The following is a 24330-nucleotide window of genomic DNA, read 5'->3' on the forward strand; positions in this document are numbered from 1 at the left end:
AAGCATGTCAAGAGTGCCCTGGTGGTAACACGTGCACAATCAGTACAAAGTGAAGCCAGTAATGAGACTGACTCTCAAGAGCCAGAGAAATTTGTACCACAACCTGAGGCATTCTCAGTTGAAATACCTCAGAAAAGCCTCTTTGTCAAGGAACAAACAGCAGACCCCACCTTAAAAGACTGTTTTGGAAAGGTGACTGATAAAGATTTATCACCTGAGTGCCCTGAACGTTTTATTATTAAGGGTGGTTTACTTTATAGGGAAAAACTGAATAATATTTCAAAAGGGGGGCCTGAAGTTAAGAGACAGTTGGTGGTGCCTGAGAAATATCGCCCTATGATTCTGGAAAAGGGACATGCAGACATTTTCTCAGCTCATATGGGGATAAACAAGACCAAACAAAGAATAGCCCAAAACTTTTACTGGCCTGATATGGGTAAACATATTAAGAGTTTCTGTCAAAGATGCCATATTTGTCAGAGACAGGGCTCTAACTGTGATAAAACTAGAGCAAAGCTATGCCCATTACCAGTGATTTCAACTCCTTTTACACGTCTAGGGGTGGATATCATAGGTCCATTGCCCAACGCCACTAAGCGGGGGAACAGATTTATTTTGACTATAGTAGACCATGCAACGAGATATCCGAAAGCGATCCCATTACGTAATATAGAGACCCAGACTGTGGCAGAAGCCTTAGTAATTTACATGAGTAGGATGGGTTTTCCTTCTGAGATAATCACAGATTTAGGAACCTCTCATACATCCAAACTTATGAAAAGGTTAGGCAGGGGGGTCGTTCACATCAATGCCCTGAAGCCTTATTACAGAGAGACCAACCATGTGCAGTTTGCAATAAAAGCGGCTGATAAGGAGGAACATGGGTTGCCCTTCGGGGAAGGGAGGGGCCCACAAAAGTTCAATCCACTAGAGGTGCAGATCAGCCCTGCTCTATCCAGAGAACAGCAGAATAGTTGTAGAACGCTGGTTACAAAACCTCAAGAAGTGTTCTCAAACAAACCTGGTGTTGACAAGGGAGTGCTACCCAGGACTGACACAGGGAATGCTTCTCAGTCTGTAACACCATATAAAGTTACAGGTTATTACTTTGATAATATTCGCAAAAAGCTAGACGAAATGCTGAACGATCAAATTATTGTACACTCATCTAGCGCTTGGTTAGCCCCTGTAGTTTTAGTAGACAAGCCGGATGGCAGTGTCAGGTTCTGTGTGTACTACAGCAAGTTATATTCGGTAACTAAACCTGATGCTTATCCTATGCCTAGGCTTGATGACCTAAGTGAGACGATTAGAGGTTGCAGAGTCATATCCTTTTTAGGTCTAACCAAAGAGTGTTGGCAAGGAAGAAGTGATCCTAGGGCCCAAAAGAAAAGCGCATTTTGTAGTCCATTTGGCCTGTTTGAATTTCGAGTCCTTAGCTTTGGCTTGCGAAATTCACCAGCAACATTTCAGAGGCTCATGGACCATACTCTGAAAGGGCTCAGTGACTTCACGGTAGCTTATATTGATGACATAGGGGTCTTTAGCAACACCTGGCAAGATCACATACATCATCTAGAATTAGTGCTACAAAGATTGAAAGATGCTGGCTTAACCGTTAAAGCTAGTAAGTGTCAGCTAGGTAACTCAGAGATGAAGTACCTAGGTCACATAGTGGGAGGAGGCCTAATCAAACCTTTAGAGGCCAAGGTAGAAGCAATCCTGAATTGGCCCAGACCTACCACTAAAAAGAAAGTGAGGTCCTTTTTAGGTCTGGCAGGGTATTACAGAAAGTTTATACCCGGTTTCAGTGAGATTGCTGCACCTTTATCAGACCTGACAAAGAAGCAGAGCAGCAACAGCGTTTCCTGGTCGGAAAAGTGTGAGATGGCGTTTGGACAGCTGAAAGATGCTCTAACCAACCATCCAGTGCTGCATGCTCCTGACTTCAACAGAGAGTTCATCATCTACACAGATGCGTCTAATGCCGGTGTGGGAGCGGTACTGTGCCAACAGGATGACAGCGGAGACCAACATCCAGTGGCGTACCTGAGCAAGAAATTGCTTCCCAGGGAGAAGAATCTTTCTACCATCGAGAAAGAATGTTTGGCGATCATCTTCGCGATCCGGAAGTTGAAGGCTTACGTCTGGGGTCGACATTTTACCTTGTGCACTGATCACTCACCTCTATCGTGGTTGCGGACTATGAAATCACAGAACAGTAAACTGATGAGGTGGGCGCTTCTTTTGCAGGACTATGATTTCGAGGTTAAGGTGGTCAGAGGGTCTATAAACTGTGTGGCTGACGCCTTATCCAGAAGACCGGAAGACGACACCTGAAGAACTTATGGACTCTGTGCATGGTATATGGCAATGTAAAATGTTTGGACAGTTATGTGTTGTGTTATGATAAATGTTATGCATTGCATGTTTTGATATACCTGTATGGCGGAAGTGTAAGTATATTTGAATACTGTAGTTGTATTAAACTGTGTTGATAAATGTAATGCTTGATGTTGGTTGCAGTTGTTTTGGGAAAAAGCACCTTAGCTTTCCCCCACAAAACAACTTATTAAAGGGGGAAGGTATGTGACGTGTGCCATGACGTCACCTGCCTGTCTTGGCTAAGGCTGGAGTTTCCTAGCCTATGGCAGGGCAGGAGGTGGGTCTTAAAGGGGTGGAGTTTGTGTATATAAGGGGGGAGTGCAAAGAGGGGAGAATTAATTAGAGAGTTAGGGAGTTAGAGAAAGAAGATCTGTAGACAGGGTTAGATATAGGTTAGGTAATTGAGTAATTGAGTGTTAAGTAACTAAGAACTGTGCAGGGTTAAGATCTGAGAAATATAGTGTGACAAGTGATTCTTTTACTCAGTGATTTCCATTTTATGTTTGTATTCAATAAATCATCATTTTTATTTTGAAATCCATACTAAGTCTGAAGTGTCAGGTTTATGTGTGGTTGGTGGCAGCGAAGTTGTCTGTGTGTGTGTGAAGGATCGTGACCTGTCATCTCTTGTGGTGACGTAGGAGGAGGTGGCAGTCGCAACAGCATCCTAATATTCTACCAGGATAACTAAATGAGCTCTATTGGCTATAAGAGTACTGCAATATAAGGAACTCAAATGGGACATGAATTCAAATGGGACACAAAGTTTATATATGGACTAGAATGCACTGGTCCCTATAGAAACTTCACAGAAGTTGTTGGATCTGGTTTCTATAGTTGCTGTCATCTAGGGACAGGACTCATGATAGAATTATATAGACTCTTTTTATTCATAACGATGCTGGAGAGGCTGTTGCTCTTTTTGTCACTGAGAATAAATGAAGTTGTGAATAAATCAAGGAATATAAATGTAACACTGGTACAGTAATTTCATCAGTTTCTTTTCTTATTAAATACCTTAAAAGGTAAAGGAGGCTGAGAGTACATTGCTATGGAAAGGCCATCCTATAAATGCTCAAGCAGGGGTTTTAACCTCAACGTTAATCTTGATGGTCAGTGATCAAGTTGACCACTCCTTCATCTAAAGTGCAGGAAATATGATTTCAAAAGACTGTCTTTCATACCTATTTGGAGGAGAGAGGGGCTTTGTGTGTGGTAGGTGCAAGGCCCATTGGCGCATCAACAGGTTTTATCCTGGGCACTCCATCTAAATCTTTGCTCATATATCAAAGACAAGCTCTCCTGGGTTTTAAGATCATTAAAGATCTTATTTTCGATCAATCAATGGACAACATTTCTAGGAGATGGCCATGTTAGTCTGCTGTAGCAAAAATAACAGAACCTTATGAAGAATTAGTTTTATTGAGCACAAGCCTCTATGGACTTCAGCCCCATACATCTGAAGAAGTGGGCTGTAATTCAGGAAAAAATGTATCAAACAAACTTCTTAATCTTTAAGGTGCCATAACACCTTTTTTTGCTGTTTTAAACAATATACACGCATGCCCATCCCTCTGTGAGCCTGTATTTCAATTTATTTCTTATATATTTATCACTTCCTTGCCCACTATCACCCTCAAAATAATAAATTGTATTAAAATATTTTAAATTAATTAAAATCATTTTAACAGCCAGTTTTAAATGCCAGATGTAACTGTATAGCTTTAACCATTTGCTTTGCACTGATGAAGCCAGCCTGACATCATTTGGGATGGGGTGGCACAAGTAAGGTGCCATTGTGAATGTTCACAAAATGAGAGAAAGCAAAAGTTATTTAAGGAATCTTAATAACATACATACATCTTCCCTTTGAGCGTTCATTGACATAGAACCAGCCACCCAGAGTAATAACTCTGTTTCTCGTTGAGTGGGATTAAAATGTAAATACATAAATAAGAACATGTAGAATAAATAACAAATAAGAGCATGTAGTTCTTATTTATGCAATATTGCTTATGTACTGGATGAAAGGGGCACCTCTACAGGTGCTACCTCCATAGAAAGACTGCCATATTAATTTTATCATGTATGAATTAACCCTTTATTAGTTCTGATTACAGCAAGCCTGAAGGTGATACCAGAAGCTCCGAAAGAAAGGTTGAATCTATTCTCAAACCCCAAACGTAAAATGGTAGAAGCATGCACATTGCAATTACCTTAAAAAGTGATTTAGTTTTTGCCCTACTTTAAAGGAAATATTTCAAATTTGTCATGTCATGTCCTGGAATTGCCTTTGGGCCTCTTCTTGTCTCCATCATGTCATTCTTTGAGTGATTTCTTTTTTTCCCCCTGGCATCACAAATGGATTCTGATCGTGTCAAAGACTCGTAAGACAGCATGTTGGAAGAAGTGGGTGGTGTTGAGCTGATGTCTGCTTTGAGGGCTTCCCATTGGCTGTGTGTGATGCTGGAGCAGACAGACTTGGTCCCATGATCAGGAGATCCAGAATTTGAAAGTTCCCAGTAAGTGTGTTAGGGATAGTAAGTTAGATTTGAGTCTTGCTCTGTAAAAAGGTACATCTCAGATTGAGAAACAAATCAAGCAAGACCAAACCAACACACCTTCTCATTAGACTTGTTAAGTCCTAATCTGGTGGAACCATATCTGGTAAACAAGAACACTTCCCCCTGCCCCTTGATGCAAGATGCCAAGAAATTTTGTTGGATGCAGAGAGCATGATTTTTGAGACTGATTTGGGGGAATTTTTGCAAATCAGCAAAAATATACACCTGCAATTACTACTGCTTTATTGCATGGACTATTACATAGAAAGCACTGCATGGGTTGCTTGCATCCTGATGAGCAGTCATTAGAGTGCTTGCAGTGTACGTGTGCTCCTGCATGTGCTTGACATCATACAAGGAGAAGATACTAGAGACATTTTAAATAGTTTGTCCAAATTATGATGCAAAATCCTTCTTGGGAGTAATTCAGAATGCTCAACAGGCTGTCCCTCCATGTAGAGATGGCATATCTCAACCATAAATGCAACAATGGTAACATCCCTGTTGCTCATAAATCCTGCTCGCTAGAGTAATTTTAAAGGGCAAACGGAGGAAGACTGAATTTTTCCAAGGCATACATTCATCCATATTTATGAACAGGCTGACTGATAATAAGGCATTAATCTAGCAATTCTAGAACCAACAAATGTTTACTGTGGAATAAGTCCCACTATGGCCAGTGAGACTGACTCTGAGATAAATGATAATGGGCTAGGAACCTCAGGCTATGATAATTCTGGTATCTTCTGATCTCCTAAATCTTCTGAGACTTGTCATAGCTTTTTTTTAAAAAAATACAATAAGATAGACATCCAATTATATCTGATTATCTCCCTATCCTGCTGAGCATTCTCACTGTAGGAAAGCTTTCTGGTTTTTTGTGGGGTTTGTTGTTGTTTTTTTAAGTTCTGAGAGTGTTATTTTTTAATCTGCTTCATAAAAATCAGGAGGAGGGGGCTGCTATGGAGACAAGGAAATATGGCTCCATTTAAAATGCTCTTTCCTTTTTTTTCTCTCTCTCTCATCCCTGTGATTATGGGAAGAAACCAAAGCCAGGGGGGAAAAATGTGGTTTTGTTAAATATATGTATATATCTTTGAAATCCATCTGAATCTCTCATTGTATTGCTGCAGCGCTTCACTTTGCAGACTTTCCTTATGCGCTGCAAAAGCCCAGGGCTAAGAGAAGCATTCAGAAAAGGCAAAGAAGGGGGGGGGAAGGGCAATGAGACATCCTTCTGCTATCACAGCATGGAGTAAGGGGGCTGTCTGAAAGTTAGCATTAAGCAATAGATGGAACTTGTGGTGATCTTCCCCCCAGCTGGGAGAAAGCGTTGCAGCAAGCAAGACCAGACAGCTTTTGGTTTTCAGCCAAACAAAACTGAGCAAAAATGCTTTATGCTTCACATAGCCAGGCAGCAACATGCTTGCTGTAACCCAAACACCACACAAGGTGAATCATATATATTTTTTAAAAAATTAAAAACCAGACAAGGCTTCAGCTGCCTCACAAACACCATTCCTCCAGAAGCTCTGACAATTAGCGCTCTGTTTATTCATGAGAATAAACCGGTGAGGTGTAAAATGGCAGGTGTACTGTCAGATGCAACCCATTAATTCCTTGTTCAGGGAAGGCACCATGCTTGGAACTCAATGAGATGGGTTCAAAGTTTTTGCAGAGAACGGCAGAGGCTACTGCATTGGATAATGTGTCAAGTCTTGCTTTCTCCTGCATTTGTAATTTTTTTTAGCCTCAAGTTCTTTCTGTCCCCCCCCCCCAAAAAATGATTTGGAAACTTTGCCTGAGTTTTCAAATTGGGCTAAAAAGAAGTTTTCATCTAGCCGCATGGGTCAAATTCAATACAGTGGTGCCTCGCAAGACGAATGTAATTCATTCCGTGAGAAGTGCTGCCTTGTGAAAAAAAATAGTCATGCGAGGTTCCCTATGGGAACCTCACACGACGAATGAAATTTATTCGTCTTGTGAGGCATCGGTCTAAAAAACAAAAACAAACCCCATCTTGCAAAGCATGGTCATAGAAGAAACTGTCTTGCTAAGCACCATAGTGATCGCAAAAACCAATCGTCTTGAAGTTTTTCGTCCCGCGAGATATTCGTCTTGCGAGGCACCACTGTAATTATAGATGTGTGGTTCCCAAACTTTTTTGAGTTGTAGCTCCTTTGACTCCATCCCAGAGCGTTTCTGGTGAAAAAAAGTGTTGCCACCAGCTCTGCCTCTTCTCCTCCTGTACAGGTGGGCATTTGGGGATAAAGTCACGGCTCATCGCAGGGTCTGCACCTGGGCAGTGGCGGGGGGTTAGTCTCAGTCCCAGCTAGCATGCAGGGAGACCCACTGGTCAAGGAGAGGAAGGCAATGGTGAAGGATGAGAGGATTCTGTGGAACCGCTGCTGGCTTTGCCAGCACCCCAGGGCACCATGGCACACAGTTCGGGAACCACTGGTAATAGCTTTTCCCAGCATGGAGAAGCCTACCTTGTACCTGCACTCTAGACAGATGTTAAACACCAGGAGTCTCGGAAAACAAAAGGTGGTGACCCTAATTCATCACTAGCATGGTTGAATAATGTACACATTCAAACACAGAATTTTAAAGAGCGAAGCATGCAAAGATGTGGGACTGAATGGAGAAATACAACAGTTTTGATTTTTGTTATATTCCAGTTTTTTAATGTGAAAATGTTTTTCTGTTCTGAGTGTGGAAAAAGAATTGTGACTGTTGGTACATTTTTATCAAACCTGATTGAAATGAGAGTATGTTTTTGGATTTGGTCTCTATGTTTCTTCCATCTGTGCTTCTTGTTCCTGTTTGTCTCATTACTTGAATTATTTTTTTTCTCTTGCATGAGAATGAGAAAAAGTTTCCTCCTCACTCATGAGGCACCAAGATATCCTCAAGTGTTCTATCATTTGTAAGATCATTTTAGTTGAAACTCCACAAAACTATGATCGGTGCTGCCCTGTATGGGAAAATTCGAAGCCACGGATGGGTTGCATGTATCATTTTGATTAAGCAGCCATCACTGTGTTTATGAATTTTGCGTTACAAAAAGAAGACAGCACTTTTGCACAGAGATGTGTTGTGCAAAGTACAAAATATTTTACGAAAAGCCTCCTTGACTGATTCTTGCAGCTTGAAATCTCATTGAGGGGAAGGGGGAATCAGTAAATTCTTGATATACCATCTCCTTGTATTGAGACAAGCTGTTCTGTCAGGCATTCCAGTTTTTGCAATAATTGTTCACATCCTCAATTCTACTCAGCAGTGCACAAGTAGATGTTCATTTGTGCAAAGAGATATCCTATGTTCCCCTCACCATTAAGCATTAGAGGGTCCAAAGATTCTCTTGAAAGATCTGAGATCTGACACAAGGAGCTTCAATGAGAGACCGAAATGATCAATGGGAACCAGGTTGTGTGAACCACTTTCCACCCATGTACATTTCCATCTCCTGATCTGGAACAGGACAAATCTACAGTAGCAGCCACCCATGCTACCTGGGGGATTCTGAGCCAAAAACTGAACTTTTCCAAGCTCTGAAAACTGCTTCACTAGAAATATAGTTTGGGATAATTGGGAGATGGTAAACTTTACATCCTCTAATACTGAGGAAAAATGGGAGACTCAGGTTTGAAGTTGGTGGACATCAACTTTTGAAGTTATATATTAAGCTATAGTCTCAGATGGGTGTGAGGCTAAGTAAATTGACAGCTAAGTAAATTGACAGGGGAAAATTATTAGTTTGAAATGCGGTGCTGGAGGAGAGCTTTGTGGCTAACCTGGATTGCCAGAAAGACAAACAAGTGGACACTAGATCAAATTAAGCCTGACATCACTGGAAGGAAAGACACCGAAGCTGAGGCTCCAATACTTTGGCCATCTCATGAGAAGAGAAGACTCCCTGGAAAAGACCCTGATATTGGGAAAGTGTGAAGGCAAGAGGAGAAGGGGACGACAGAGGACTAGATGGTTGGACAGTGTCATTGAAGCGACTAACATGAATTTGACCCAACTCCGGGAGGCAGTGGAAGACAGGAGGGCATGGCGTCCTCTGGTCCATGGGGTCATGAAGAGTCAAACACGACTAAATGACTAAACAACAAACAACAAAATCACCTGAGGCAAAAATGTTGAAATGGATGCTGTTCTACTTTGAGCACATCATCATGAGAAGGCACAATTCACAGGAAAAGACAATAATACAGGGGAAGGTGGAAGACAGCAGGAAAAGAGGGAGACCCAATACAAGATGAACTGACTCCCTAAAGAACGTCACAGGTTCTAAGAGCTAAACAGGGCAGTTGAGGACAGGACATTTTGGAGACGCCTTATTCATAGAGTTGCCCTACGTTGGAGACAACTTGATGACACGCAACCATAGGGTCCTCTCTGACATGGATGTTTCTCAGACTACTACCCTTACTATGTGTGAGCTTCACCAGTCATTATATGTATGACTGCAACAGCAGATAAAATGTCTGACTGTGTCACCTATCTGGTCATGCAGTACCAATCTGCTTCTTCCGGTTTCGGTTAGGCTGAGGAAGTACATCAAGCAAACCCCCAGATTTCTCCTCTGTTCTTGAGTTTTGCACATCTAATCAATTGTCTTCAGGGAAGTATCAGAGGAGCATTTTAGGCTATAGGTATCCATCTCTTGTTGAAATGGAAGACTTCTAGCTTGTTCCACAAAAAGCTTCTACCATAGTAATTAAGTATGTGAGTGGGAAAATTAACAGTTACTTTACCATCAGCTTGAAATGTCTAGATTCCAGAGTTCTCTATTGTCTTCTCTTCAGCACATCCACCTGGCAGAAGTTGAAGGCATAGAAGGCTAGACTCTGAAGCACAGCAGCTGGCTATGTGTGTTATATCTACCAATGTGCAGACAGCCTCATTGTGTGAAGAATGCTGTTCCTGCTGTTGCTTAAGCTTTTGTATCCTACAACAATTTTAAATTAACACTTGTATGCAGTTTTGCAGGCTCTGGGCATAGTGGTGTAGTAACACAAGGTACAGTTTATGCATTTGGGCAAGCATACATCCAGTTACTGTATACCTCTTTCTGCAAGCTCAGGAAATGTCCAACTGCTTGCACAATGCACCTACAGGTGAGAGAAAAGGATGGGCAGGATTCTGTCCCATGTCCTTAGAAAGGCTATGCCCTCTTAAAGCCCCCTAAAATGGAGGCAATTGGTGTAGCTACCTGTCAGCTAAATGGGGTTTAGCATGTGTGCTTTACACACACCCCCCACACAATTTAGTTTTAAAGTCAAATCAAAGCTAAAGCCAAATCGATACTCTGTGAGGTTTCTTTTTCTCTTTTCTTTTTCTAAGCCTCGCAAGCAAAGAAGGCTATAGGAAAGTAGTGCGTGCTTTCTGTGGATGTCAAACCTTTTTCCATCAATTTTACTCCTATCTTAGCATGGTGGAGCAAAGGGAAGCTATACATTAGGAATGGAAGAGGTGCCATAATGATCCATGCCAGCAGCAGGCAAGGAGGATGCCCATTATTAATTCCAGATGTGGAAAGGAGAGAGAAAGGGGGGAAAGACAGCCAAAAGGTCCTTCATAAACACTTCAACCTTCCTTCTACTTCAGACAAGTCCTTCACTCAATTTGTTTGTATAAGGCAGGGAAATGGGCTTAATATCCAGATGCTCTCTGGATTCACCCTGAAAATATCTTCCTACCTGTTGGCTTTATTGCATGCAACATTCTCCATACCAAGAACATACCTGGTCACCAGGTGAGTAGGCCATGCGGCCTCATGTGCTGTTTTACAGAGAACAGCCCTTTGTTGAGAATTGGACTCTTTCTCTCAAGATCCAAGTAATCTTTTTAAAAGACAAAGAAACACAGAAAGGGAAAGCAGAGGCTTTGAAGCCCATGAGCTCCTCATGGCAGAGGGAATGAGGGAGTTGCCTCATCCTACCACTGCAGGATGAGTCATGGGCCACCCGCTATTATGGGTTTTAGCACATGGCCAGCAGGCTGAAGAGCAGACACGCTTCTCCATATGTAGGAAGATCACTTGCTTGCCAATAATATCCACCACTTCTACAGCCCTCTAGTGCAGGAACACCTTTGGCCTTTATTTACTGTGCTCCTAGGGGTTGGAAAGATGAATGATCTCAGAGGTCTCCCTTTGTACAAATGAAAGAGCTTGGCATCTTCTAATGAAACTGGCTGCTCCAAAGGGATTGGAGTCTAGAGTCTGACTGAAAGCATTTCTTCTACACCCCCCCTCCCTAAAAGGTAGAGGAAAGCAGAGACAATGGAGGAAGGTGGAGGAAAGTAAATTGATTCTGGGGAGATTGAGGGGAGGAAAGGAATAAATTGCAGGAGAGCTGACTGCCAGAGTGTTTTTCTATCTTTTTTTTTTCCTACACAGATAACATGGTTGTTGGTGTGGAACAAACCTATGGAGGTGCTGATACACAACTGAAGAAAGGACTGAGAAAAGGAGAGTGTGAGGTGAAATTCTAGGTGGTACGGAGCAAGGACAAGCTCCCTGTGTTATCCTTTCAAGAAGGAATCAAGGAGGATCGTATGCATTGCCCTTTTAAATCTCCCCCAACTCCCCTTCCCTGCAGCATTGCCCTTTTAAATCTCCCCCAACTCCCCTTCCCTGCAGCATTGCCCTTTTAAATCTCCCCAACTCCCCTTCCCTGCAGCATTGCCCTTTTAAATCTCCCCCAACTCCCCTTCCCTGCAGCATTGCCCTTTTAAATCTCCCCCAACTCCCCTTCCCTGCAGCTGCCTTAGGAAACCACTCTGCTCACTCCTGAGATCAGGGCTTTCTCCTGGCAGCTGGAAAAAAATAAGAGGAAAAAGTAGAACAGGACCAACTTTATAGACTGCCGCCGCCATGTTGTTCTATCTTGCCATTTCTGTGTTTCCATTCACAGAAATGATTTTCCCACCAGATATCCAAAACCCTCAAATACCAAAATAAACCCCAGATAAGAATCAAGTCAGAATGTCTCTAAAATGGCACAGCATGGGCCAGGCATCAATCTGTGTATCCTTTCTGAGACAAATACTGTTCCATGGGGCTAGTGCACTGCTGTACACTGCACTATTAACTTTTAAAGGTTTGGGTTTGAATCCCACAAGCCCTTGGAGCTCCCATTGAATTTAGCAAGCCCCACCCACTCTTCTCCCTTTGCAGTGGCTGCAGAGTAGAACATGCTGGGCTTCAGAAGTGTGTGCTGGCATTTCTCTGAGGACTTAGATATATTTTTTGCTACAGATGCCAGAATTACGGCTGGGGAAACTGCAGTGAAAATAAATCTGGAAGTTCCATACCTAATGAACCCTATTTAGGCACGTAGGTGGTGGAAGCACAGAACTTCATATATGTCTTGCTGCTTCCTTTCAGTTCTTGTCCTAAGCTTTCCCATCTCCAGGGAAAGAAATGCAATGGGTCTTTGAAAATGTACTGAAAATTAGTTCTATCCATATGTACTACAGAAATTTAACAGCCATGTCTGTTCCACAGAAATGTTAAAGATGAGGAGTCTCTCATGAAAAAGGAGGAAGCAACCCTGTGTATGGAGCTTGCTAGTCTCCATGGGAACTACAAGGACTTGTGGGACTAGTAGTTTTAAAAGATCTACTATGTACGCCTGCTTCTTGGGAGGAAAGCGATGACAAACCTTGACAGCATCTTAAAAAGCAGAGACATCACCTTGCCAACAAAGGTCCGCATAGTCAAAGCTATTTTTTTCCCCAGTAGTGATGTATGGAAGTGAGAGCTGGACCATAAAGAAAGCTGGCCGCCGAGGAATTGATGGTTTTGAATTGATGTGCTGGAGGAGACTCTTGAGAGTCCCCTGGACTGCAAGGAGAACAAACCTATCCATTCTAAAGGTAATCAACCCTCAGTGCTCAATGGAAGGACAGATCCTGAAACTGAGGCTCTAATACTTTGGCCATCTCATGAGAAGAGAAGAATCCCTGGAAAAGACCCTGATGTTGGGAAAGAGTGAAGGCAAGAGGAGAAGGGGATGACAGAGAACGAGATGGTTGGACAGTGTCACCGAAGCGACCAACATGACTTTGACCCAACTCTGGGAGGCAGTGGAAGACAGGAGGGCCTGGCGTGCTCTGGTCCATGGGGTCACAAAGAGTTGGACATGACTTAACGACTAAACAACAACAAAAACATGTACAGAGCCTAAAGAGCAGAGAGAACAGAAGTCTCACAATCTCTTGTAGTTCCCATGGAGCTCAGCTATAGGTGCCAGCATTCTGGCTGAGGGAATTCCTGAGGAATTGTGGCCGTCATCGTAGGGGGAGGATGAAAATTCCATGTCTAGGATATATATCTAATCAAACATTTATTTACCTCAGAGTAATTCCCATTGATCTCAGTGGTGCATAGATCTAAACAGACAAGAAAAGGACTACACTACACACAGCCCTTTAAACTACTTTTGAACCTCTCCTTTTCAGACCTTGTCCTCAGCTCTTAATAATAACAATTATAACAAATTCTGAAGGAATGTGTATTTGTGCCACAGTTGGCATCTCTTTTCAGATGCTGTGTTTTCACATTATTGTATATTATTTTTAAACAACGCTTTGCAGTATCTTAACTGAACTAATATAGCATGCAGCAATGGCCTGAAAATCAACAATAATTGCACTGAAAAGTTCATCTCTATTCCTCAAATGCATTTCCACTGTTATTTTATCATTTCACTTTTCAAATCTCAATTTATTATACTTATACTGTGCAGGGAGGAAAATTAGTTATGTTGTCACCCAAATGAGAGGAACTTGCCTTTGATTCTATTTGTGTTCACTTGCAATCATTACAGGCGATGTAAAGAAAATTGTTATCTATTTTATGTTCAGAATGCCTATTAAGATCAAACATGGAAGATTATATGGGATGCCCATTTATAACTGGCTGCCACAGTAGGATACAGTGCTTTACAATGCAGTATAACAATCCAGGAAAAGCAGTTAAATGTAGACAAAAATCATGTTGTGGAATATTGTTTGCATAAGGCAAGGTGCATAACTAAGCATGTGACCTCATTATGTCTGACTGTAACAGCTAATCAGAACAATCACACACATTTCTTACACAGTTTTCAGTTCAGGCTATGTGACTGCAATAGGATTCTGGCTATCCCAGAAGTCTGGCTTATCAGGAATCCTGGCTCCTGGTCGGAGGTCAGGAGAATATAATTTATGACTAAGGATAGGATTTTTTATCATGCATTTGAATAGTTTTAAACCTCAAGTTCTTTCAGTCCTGCATGTAATATCTGCAGGCAAGTAACTGCTCCAGGAATGAACTGAAATAAATTTTTCAGCCATCTACTCAGCCAAATTCAATAGGTACAGCTATTCTCAGCATGGAGGAAACAAGATTTGACCCACCTGCCATATTAAAGGGGTCCCTCAGCAAACAGAACAAAGAAAAACAAAGAGTAGCAGATCTTAATCTGCCCTAATATGGTTAAATATGTAGTGACTCAAACCCCAAAGTGACAAATGATGAAGGGCCTCATGGTGCAGTGGTTAAACTGCAGTACTCCAGGCAAAACTCTGCTCACAAACCAAGGTTCAATCCCAGGTAGCTGACTCATCCTTCCATTTTTCCATGGTCAGTAAATTGCAATGTGTAGAGTGCATAATTAAATTATAAACCTCCCAGAAAGTCATTTAAGCGCTATAAAGGTAAAGGTACATTTAGTCCAGTCATGTCCAACTCTAGGGCGCAGTGTTCATGCCCATAGAGCCAGCGTTTGTCCAAAGACAGTTTCTGTGGTCACATGGCCAGCGCGACTAGACATGGAACACCGTTACCTTCCCACCGTGGTGGTACCTATTTATTTACTCGCATTTTTGCATTTCGCATGCTTTCGAACTGCTAGGTTGGCGAGGAGCTGGGATAAGCCACGGGGGCTCACTCTGTTGCATGGATTCGATCTTGCGACTGGTTGGTCTTCTGACCTTGCAGCACAGAGGCTTCTGTGGTTTAACCTGCAGCGCCACCACATCCCTATTTAAGCACTATGGGGTGGTATATAAGCAGCAGAATTATGGAGGGAGAAATCATCTTCGGAGGAGGATGCAGAACCTTCAGGAGCAGATGGCACGGAGGTGCAGATTGCACAAAAGGCAGGCACATTTTTTTAAAAGGAAGCATGAACATGTTAACAAGAGGTGTGAAGATGTGTGTTCTTGGATTAAAACTGCTGGGCTTCTAGCCTAAAATCACAAACCTGGGCTCCTCTAAGGCTAGCCATACTACCTTGGAAAGCAAATGAAAGTTTGTCTTTCTTAATAAGTTGAGATTTTGAACATGATAGAAAACTGATATATGGCTTTTCTTTTTTTCCCTTCTTTTTTTAAAAAAGAGTGTTTTGTTTTGTTTTACTGTATGGCTCTACAACTTTAATCTATAAGCTGGGGAAAAAAAGTGTAACAGCAGCTTGGAAATTATGCCAAGCTTAATTATATTTAATGTGAATTATGCAAAGAGGAAAAAATTATTTCATACAAAGGAGGCTGACATTTTAATTGGTCCTTCAGAAAAGAGACGAAACAATTTCCTCTCGAGAAAATTTACATCTCCCCCATCAAAACAGCAGCCTCAACAGAGCAGAACTTCATTAACAAGATTAATTATCATGCCAGTGTTTGCCTCGTCAGGTGCAGTGGCCAGGTGAACAGCAGGACACAAAGAAGGATGATGATATTAGGCCTACAATTTACTATTGGTCCAAAGAGAAAACAGGATGCAAAAAAATGCAGCTTACCTTGGTCATTAGCCATTTTGTCAGGATGTTCCACTGCAAAGCAAAAACAGTATTATCAGACTTTTGACATTTTCTCAGAGGTACACTGATTTATCAAATCAACACTTTTGATGAGCATTGATCATAGCTTGGTAACATTACTGTTTTTAATTACTGCTTCCCAGAATCCCCAGGCTGTGTGTGGCCTGATGGGGATAGATTCTGAGCATCCCAAAAAAGTAACTTTCCAAGCTGCAGTGAAAGGGAGTTACTTTTGTTCAGAACACTGATTGGCACAAGAGGAAATAATTTAACATCTACCTCATTTAATTTCAAACTCGCTCAGAGCGGCAGAAAGCACAAGTTGTGGATTGTGTCATTCATGCTTCATTACTAAAGGGAGTCAGATGCTGCTTGGTAAAAGCAAAGAAACACCCAAATTGTTTTTCATTCACATCAGAGGTATCAAATTGAAAGTGTAATTAAGAATGGAAGTGAGACGAGGGAACAAGAGACGGTGCTTTGAATAATTAGACACAAATCCTCCTGTGTAGAGAATGCTACTTCTGACTTGAGTTGTCGTCATTTTGCACTTTGTGTAAAAGCAATTTTGCATGCTTTTTATACAATAATCAAATACAAAAGAAGGACGGGATTACACATATTGCAGGTCTTCGGGACTTACAGTTAATGCCCGCTTTCTTCAACAGCCGTCGTCTGCAACTATTTATTAAGCAGTGAACAGAATCTGTCTCCACTAACTTGCAGAATTCAAGCATCTTCTCTATTCATTTCAAAACATTTAAAAGAATTGTAATGTGATGTTTGCTCAGACAATTTCCTTGAGTGAATGCTTTACTTTTTACTTTTCAGCAGCACATTGAATGGGGTAGGATGGTAACCCAATAACTTCAAGGGGATTTCCTTTCTTCTTTCCTTACTCCACTCATTTCTCTCTTTTTCCCCCTGAAGTTTAGCCAGAAAAAGAAAGAGAGAAATCAATTAATCCGATCAATCTATAACTGACATGATTGCCTGGCTGAGCTGTGTGATTCTTCAAGACGTCAGTGTCAAATTTTAAAGTACAGGCATCTGAGCTCAAGAAACTGATGACACACAACAGTTCATTATGAATGAGAACAAATAATAAAATGCAAATGTTGTTTCATTCACTCAGTTGCTTTCAAACTCGTCATTATGTCACAAAAAAGACAAACAGATATAAGGAATCATGGTACACAACTCAAAATATAGTTATTCCTCTTATCAAGTGACATTGTTATAATGATAATATGGCAGACATAGACCGTCAATCCAGTACCCATTATGTATTGTGCCAAACCCTACAGGAAAACAAACAAACCTGAAGCATAATCTGTGTTCCTGAGTTGCTTTGAAATATCAAATTTTTGGAAATTCAGCTGTCAGCTTAATGGCCACAAAGAGAAAGAGGCAAAAATATGGTAAGGTGACATCTTTCAACTGTAGCCACGGTGACCCATGGAGTTATTTCTGATTCTTTTATTCTGTGGTTGCTTGTTCAAAATCTGACGGGGGTACAAGGGAGCCTGTACTTTAAAAAATGTGTTTGGAAGAATTCATAAGAAGGAATTCACAGCTTTGAATTAGTATGTGCAATTAGTATGTGTTCCACAGAGTGGGGGTTGGGAGTATAGTGTAGGGATGCCCCCACTTTGATAAAGTTACCCCTTCCACCTTGTTTTAGGGATCTGTTTGGCCTAAATTATTTATATACTATCATTTCTTCTAGGCATTTTGATTACTTTGTGGCTTCAAGCAATAGGTACCTAGAGAACTTGTTGAAAAACTGCTCTGCCCATTGTGACAAACCCAGACCTACTGGGATCTGCCACACGTTAACTAAGCTGCCACCAACCATTCCCTATAAGAAGTCACACAGACCAGGGATGGATTTTCAACAAATAAAAGAATAAGGTTTATTTAAATACAACACACAGGGAAAATAAAATGATCAGGTGAATAAGATATAGTAACGTGGCTTAGTCTCATTCATACATGCATACAGTTTGGTTCACACAGAACCCTTAACTTGAAGCACAGACCCTGAACCTATCAGTTCTGGCTATCCATTCAGACACCTGAACCTATCAGGTTGGTACTGACACACAGTAGTACCCTGTCTGACACGCAGACTCCCACACCAGCTTCTTCTTCCCAGCTGCTGCTTCGTCACATCCCAGCGTCTAAACTTCACCACACAGGCTTCACATTTATATACAGTACAGCCCCTCCTCCTGATGTCCCGCCTTCCACTCCCCATAGGATGGAACTTTCCCTCCAAACCCATGACAGACAGGTAACATCAGTGCTGTATGTAACACCTCCCCTCTTTATAAGTTGTTTTGTAGGGGGAAAGCTAAGGTGCTTTTTCCCAAAAAACAACCTGGATAAAACACACAACAACAGTTATACATACCATATCATACTTACTTATACTTACATTCTAAGTTAACCATAGCAATTAGGCATTTAAACATTTACCATATACATTACATCAATTTACCTTTATTCATACAAACCAAATTCAAAAAATAGGTACATTTAACTTTTTGTCATCAATATATACACATAGTCCATGTTCTTTCGCCGTCTTCAATCTTCAGGTCTTCTTGACAAGGCGTCAGCAACACAGTTCACTGACCCTCTGACCACCTTCACTTCAAAGTCATAGTCCTGTAGGTTTAAAGCCCACCTCATAAGTTTGCTATTGTGGGTTTTCATTGTCTTTAACCATTGCAGTGGTGAATGGTCAGTGCACAGAATAAAATGTCTTCCCCAGATGTAAGGCTTGGCCTTCTGGATCGCGTAGACTATGGCCAAACACTCCTTCTCCACGGTTGCCAAATGTCTCTCACCTTTTTGAAGTTTCCTACTCAGGTAGGACACTGGATGCTGGTCACCATTCTCATCCTCCTGGCACAGAACTGCTCCTACCCCGCTGTTAGACGCATCGGTGTAGATGATGAACTCCCGGTCGAAGTCTGGAGCACGCAGCACTGGATAGTTGATGAGCACCTGCTTCAACCTCTGGAACGCCTCCTCACAGTCGCTGGTCCACGGGATGCGGTCATCAGCCTTCTTCCTCGTCAGATCGGTCAGCGGAGCCGCAATCTCGCTAAACCTCGGGATGAACTTTCTGTAGTAGCCCACCAACCCAAGAAATGATTTGACTTTTTTCTTGGTGTTGGGTCTGGGCCAATCACGAACAGCTTCTATTTTGGCCTCCAGGGGTTTTATCACTCCTCCCCCTACCATGTGACCCAAGTATTTTATTTCTGGGCTACCCAGCTGACACTTGCTGGCCTTTACTGTTAGCCCTGCTGCACTTAACCTCTGCAGCACTAATTCCAGGTGTATCAGGTGATCTTCCCAGGTATTACTGAAGATCCCTATGTCGTCAATGTAGGCCACTGTAAAGTCACTGAGCCCTGCCAAGGTCTGGTCCATCAGCCTTTGGAATGTGGCTGGTGCATTTCTGAGACCAAAGCTCAGGACTCGAAACTCATAGAGACCAAAAGGGCTGCAAAAGGCAGTCTTTTCTTGATCCCTGGGATCAATTCTTAATTGCCAATATCCCTTTACCAGGTCCAATGATGAGATGAACCGACAACCCCCTATGGTTTCAATCAGGTTGTCTAGCCTGGGCATTGGGTAGGCATCAGGAGTGGTTACACGGTTTAATTTCCTGTAATCGACACAAAACCTAATGCTCCCATCAGGCTTGTCCACAAGGACTATCGGAGAGGACCAAGGACTAGAAGAGGGGACGATTATGTTCTCCCTAAGCATCTCGTCTAGCTCCTTCCGCACCTTGTCCCTATAGGGTCCCGTTACTCGGTATGGGGATACTGCCTGCGGGGGTGCATCCCCTGTGTGGATCCGATGCATCACTCCCTTCACTATCCCCGGCTTGTTGGAAAACACCTGTTGATATTTACTAAGCAGCATTTTTAGTTCTTGCTGCTGGTCTTGGGTGAGTGCAGGACTGATCTTTACCTCCTCTGGGTTGTATTTTACTTCCCCTCTACCCTCCCAGAAGGGTAATTCAGCTTCCTCACTCTCAGCTGCTTTTATCGCAAATAAAACCCTCTGTTCCCCTCTGTAGTAGGGTTTTAGGGCATTCACATGAACCACCCTCCTTGCTTGGTTCTCCTCCTGCTCTATAAGGTAGTTCAGGTCTGACATCTTGGAAATGACCCTATATGGTCCTGCCCATTTGAGCTGCAGTTTATTCTCTCTGCAGGGCCTAAGCCAAAGCACTTCCTCCCCTGGGTCAAAGTGCCTCTCTCTAGCTGTGTGGTCATACCATGTTTTCTGTCTGACCTTCTGAGCTTGCAGGTTTTCTGCTGCCAGCTCTAGATTTCTCTTTAGGTCATTCATCAAGGTGTCTATGTATGTCACAACGTCTTGTGGGTCATCCTGGGTGATCTGCTCCCAATTTTGTTTGATCAAATCAAGGGGCCCTTTCACCCTTCTCCCAAATAAAAGTTCAAATGGACTGAACCCGGTACTGGCTTGTGGCACTGATCGATAAGCAAACAAAAGGGATTGCAGCTTCTGGTCCCAATTGTTTGGATTCTCTGCCAAGTAAGCCCTAATCATGCGCATTAGAGTCCCATTGAACTTCTCAGTTAACCCATTACTTTCAGGATGATAGGCAGTAGTTTCCTTGTGCTTAATTCCACAGATTTGCCATAAGCGTTTCATGAGCTTTGATGTGAACGATGCGCCCAAATCTGTGATTATTTCTGAGGCAAATCCCATCCGGGACATATACCCCACCAAGGCATCTGCCACTGTGTTAGTTTCAATGTTAGTCAAGGGTATGGCTTCAGGGTACCTCGTGGCATGGTCCACAATGGTGAGAATGAACCTGTTCCCCCTCTTTGTGGCCTTGGGCAAAGGTCCCACTATATCCACCCCTATGCATTTGAACGGAGTGTCAATCACAGGCAAAGGGCACAACTTTGCTTTGGTCCTGTCGCGGTTATTCCCCTGCCTTTGACACACATCACATTGTTTACAGAACTCCCTGATCTGCTTCCCTATGTCAGGCCAGTAAAAATTCTGTGTGATTCTCTGCTGTGTTTTGTTCACCCCTAAGTGTGCAGCAAACATGTCAGAGTGCCCCCTTTGTAAGATCATGGGGCGATACTTTTCAGGTACCACCAGCTGACTTCTGATCCCATCTCCCCCTTTTGAGATATTCCTCAGGGTCTCTCTATATAAAATCCCCTTTTTCTCCAGAAATCTCACTGGGGTTTCAGGTGTTAGCTGGGCGTCAGTCACCTGTTCAAAACACTTTTGGAGAGTGGCGTCTGCCTTTTGCTCTTGTCCAAATCTGCTGTCTGTGGTTAAGGTTTCCACCACAGCTTCTGAACTCCCCTCTGCTTCCGTCTCTGGCTCATCATTACCCCCTTGAACTGTCCCCGTGGTGGCTTGTGAACGTGTAATCACTAGCACCCGTTTCACATGTTCAGCCAGGTCATTTCCCACGAGCACGGCTGCTGGCAGAGTCGATGAAATTGCTAGCCGCCAAACTCCCCTCCAGCCTTGAAAGTTCACAGGTACCTCCGCGACTGGCAGTGAGATTATCTGCCCCTCAATCCCTGCCACCTTCATGCTCTCATTTGGGATCACATATTCCCTAGGAATAATATCTGGATGGCACAGGGTCACCTGAGAACAAGTGTCCCGCAGCCCCCGATACTGATGGCCAAGTATTCCTACGTCCACCCCTGCTGTCTCAAACAACTGAGAATCTGTTCTCACCAGCAGGCAGCGCCTGACCTCTACAAGAGGACCATTTTCCTCAGCCTGATCAGCAGATGTAGCTGTTTCAGATTGAGTAGCCATGGCAACAGGCTCCCTCAGTGACAATGAGCCTTGCTCTTTCTGGACACAGAACACAGCTTTTGGCTTGGTCCCACTCAAATCCTGAGGCACAATTCCTTTTAGCTGCTTTAATTTCTCACACTCTGAGATTAGATGGCCCTTTCCCTGACAGAAATAACATTTTCTGGTGTATTTTGATTCTCTCTCATCTTGTTTTGGCTTTCCCTCCAAAATCTGAGGTCTTGGTTTCATGTCTGAGGGCTTCCCTTCACCATGGGCCCCTCCCCCTTGCTGGCTTTTCCCTGGTCCCTGAGAGTACTTGCTGTAGGTTTCTTTGGGTTTACCTACAGATTTCCCCTCACCCAAGGGCTTTCTTATTTGGGAAATAAAATCTGCAATCTCGGCGGCTTCTGCCACAGATTTCGGTTTCCTTTCCCTCACCTGGAATTTCAGTTCCCCATGCAGGACTGAATAGAACTGTTCCAGCGCTATCAAGTCTTTAAGCTGCTGGTAGGTCTCTGTCCCCTCCTGAGATAGCCATTTCTCAAGCAGCCTCACCAATTGGGCCCCCACTTGGGTAAAAGTCTGCTCTGGTTTCTTTGTGAGGGACCTGAATCTTTGCCTCAGCTGTTCCGCATTTATCCCATGTCTTGCAAACACCAGTTTTTTAAACTCTGCAAAATCTTTCATCAGTCCCTCTGGCATCTCTGAATAAACCTCAGCCAGGCTACCACTGATTAAAGATCGCATGATGGTCATCTTCTCAGTTTCCCTCACTGAGAAGTCCACAAACGCTCTTTCCACTAAGGAAAAGAACACCTCAGGACAATCTCCCTTGTGGTACACAGGGAATTTCTTCAGGTCAGCTTTAGACAATTGGCCTCCCTCAGAATCCCTATTGTTATTATTGTTCTGATTCATCAGTTCCAATTTCCTTAACTCAAATGCCATTTTCTCTCTCTGCAATTCCAATTCCATTCTCTGTCTCTCTAATCTTTCTTCCTTTTCCATTCTCTCTCTCTCTAATCTTTCCTCCATTTCCCTCACCCTCAGTTCATGCTGTTGGGCTATGAGCAATTTTCTGAGTTCTGGGTTCTGTTCTCCCGTGCTGTCACCCTGCACTGAGCCAAATTCCTCCTCAGAACCTTGGTCAACCTGGGGGTCTTTCACTTCACCCATTTCTGCCATTTGGCTTCGAGTCAAGGGCATACTCCCCCCCAGAACAGGCTGCTTTAAAAAGTCAAGCCTCAAAATAAAACGACCACTTTTTTTTCTTTTGCCTCAGAACCAGCTTTCCCTATAGATTGCTGCTGTCCTTCAGCACTACTTGCAACTGTAGCGAGTTAGAGTCTACCCCCCTCTGCTGGGCCTCTCAGCAGACAAGCTAGCTCACTGCTATTTCACAGTTTTGCCTCAGCTTTTTCCCGCCAAAACCAGGTTGCCTCAGAGCACCCTAATCTAGTCTCCCCAGTTGGCACGTTCTTCTACTAGCGCACCTCCCCGTGAGGTACACCTAGAAGATTACCTACGCGCCTCAGATTGTCCCTGACTAGACCCCCCTTGCTCTGGGCACACTTGCCAAGGCTTTGCTGGACCGCTGGACAACTGGACCAGTCGTATCCCACACGCTGGACACCAATCAATGTGACAAACCCAGACCTACTGGGATCTGCCACACGTTAACTAAGCTGCCACCAACCATTCCCTATAAGAAGTCACACAGACCAGGGATGGATTTTCAACAAATAAAAGAATAAGGTTTATTTAAATACAACACACAGGGAAAATAAAATGATCAGGTGAATAAGATATAGTAACGTGGCTTAGTCTCATTCATACATGCATACAGTTTGGTTCACACAGAACCCTTAACTTGAAGCACAGACCCTGAACCTATCAGTTCTGGCTATCCATTCAGACACCTGAACCTATCAGGTTGGTACTGACACACAGTAGTACCCTGTCTGACACGCAGACTCCCACACCAGCTTCTTCTTCCCAGCTGCTGCTTCGTCACATCCCAGCGTCTAAACTTCACCACACAGGCTTCACATTTATATACAGTACAGCCCCTCCTCCTGATGTCCCGCCTTCCACTCCCCATAGGATGGAACTTTCCCTCCAAACCCATGACAGACAGGTAACATCAGTGCTGTATGTAACACCCATTGCTTTGTGTTTCGGTGAGAAATGGTTAACTGAGGAAGAAAAGGAGTCAGCTTCTGGGATTTTCCCTTGACTTATGTCCCTCTGTGAATGGGAATGAGCACAAGAGGGTGTCCTGCAGACCAGTGATCCCCAATCTTGGGCCTCCATATGTTCTTGGACTACAACTCCCAGAAGCCTTCACCACCATCTCAGCTGGCCAGGATTTCTGGAGGCCCAAGGTTGGGGACCACTGTTATAGACCATCTTGACTGCTGCCATTGGTGTTGTCAACATACAGGCTGCCCTTTGCTTTGTAAAGCTTGACATCCTTTTTTCTGCTGACAATGGGGGCATGATATTGCGCAACAATCTTGAATCATGTGATCATCTTCTGGGACCGTCTAGTGCTAGATGATACCAGAAGACGATTGCATGATCTCTAAAACTGGTTAGGGCTGTTTTGGACTTAATGAAATGGTGAAGCAAAGGTCTGAGTGAGTGCAACGCATAAAACAGAGAAACATATGTACCCTTTAACCCTCAGGTAAACTAATGTTGCCATGCTTGTTCTGCAC

General features: G+C 43.1%; 1 protein-coding gene across 2 annotated transcripts in view; it reads right to left on the minus strand.

Annotated features, from left to right (window-relative positions):
* Positions 1–24330, minus strand: part of DCC (DCC netrin 1 receptor) — a 1127120-nt gene that overhangs the window by 93855 nt on the left and 1008935 nt on the right. For both annotated transcript variants that reach the window (XM_078384133.1, XM_072992925.2), the window contains exon 21: positions 15752–15784. In XM_078384133.1, coding sequence (XP_078240259.1) covers positions 15752–15784 — 33 coding nt within the window. The remainder of the gene's footprint in view (positions 1–15751; positions 15785–24330) is intronic.

The sequence above is a fragment of the Pogona vitticeps genome, chromosome 2, assembly GCF_051106095.1.
Source record: "Pogona vitticeps strain Pit_001003342236 chromosome 2, PviZW2.1, whole genome shotgun sequence".
Classification (NCBI taxonomy): domain Eukaryota; kingdom Metazoa; phylum Chordata; class Lepidosauria; order Squamata; family Agamidae; genus Pogona; species Pogona vitticeps.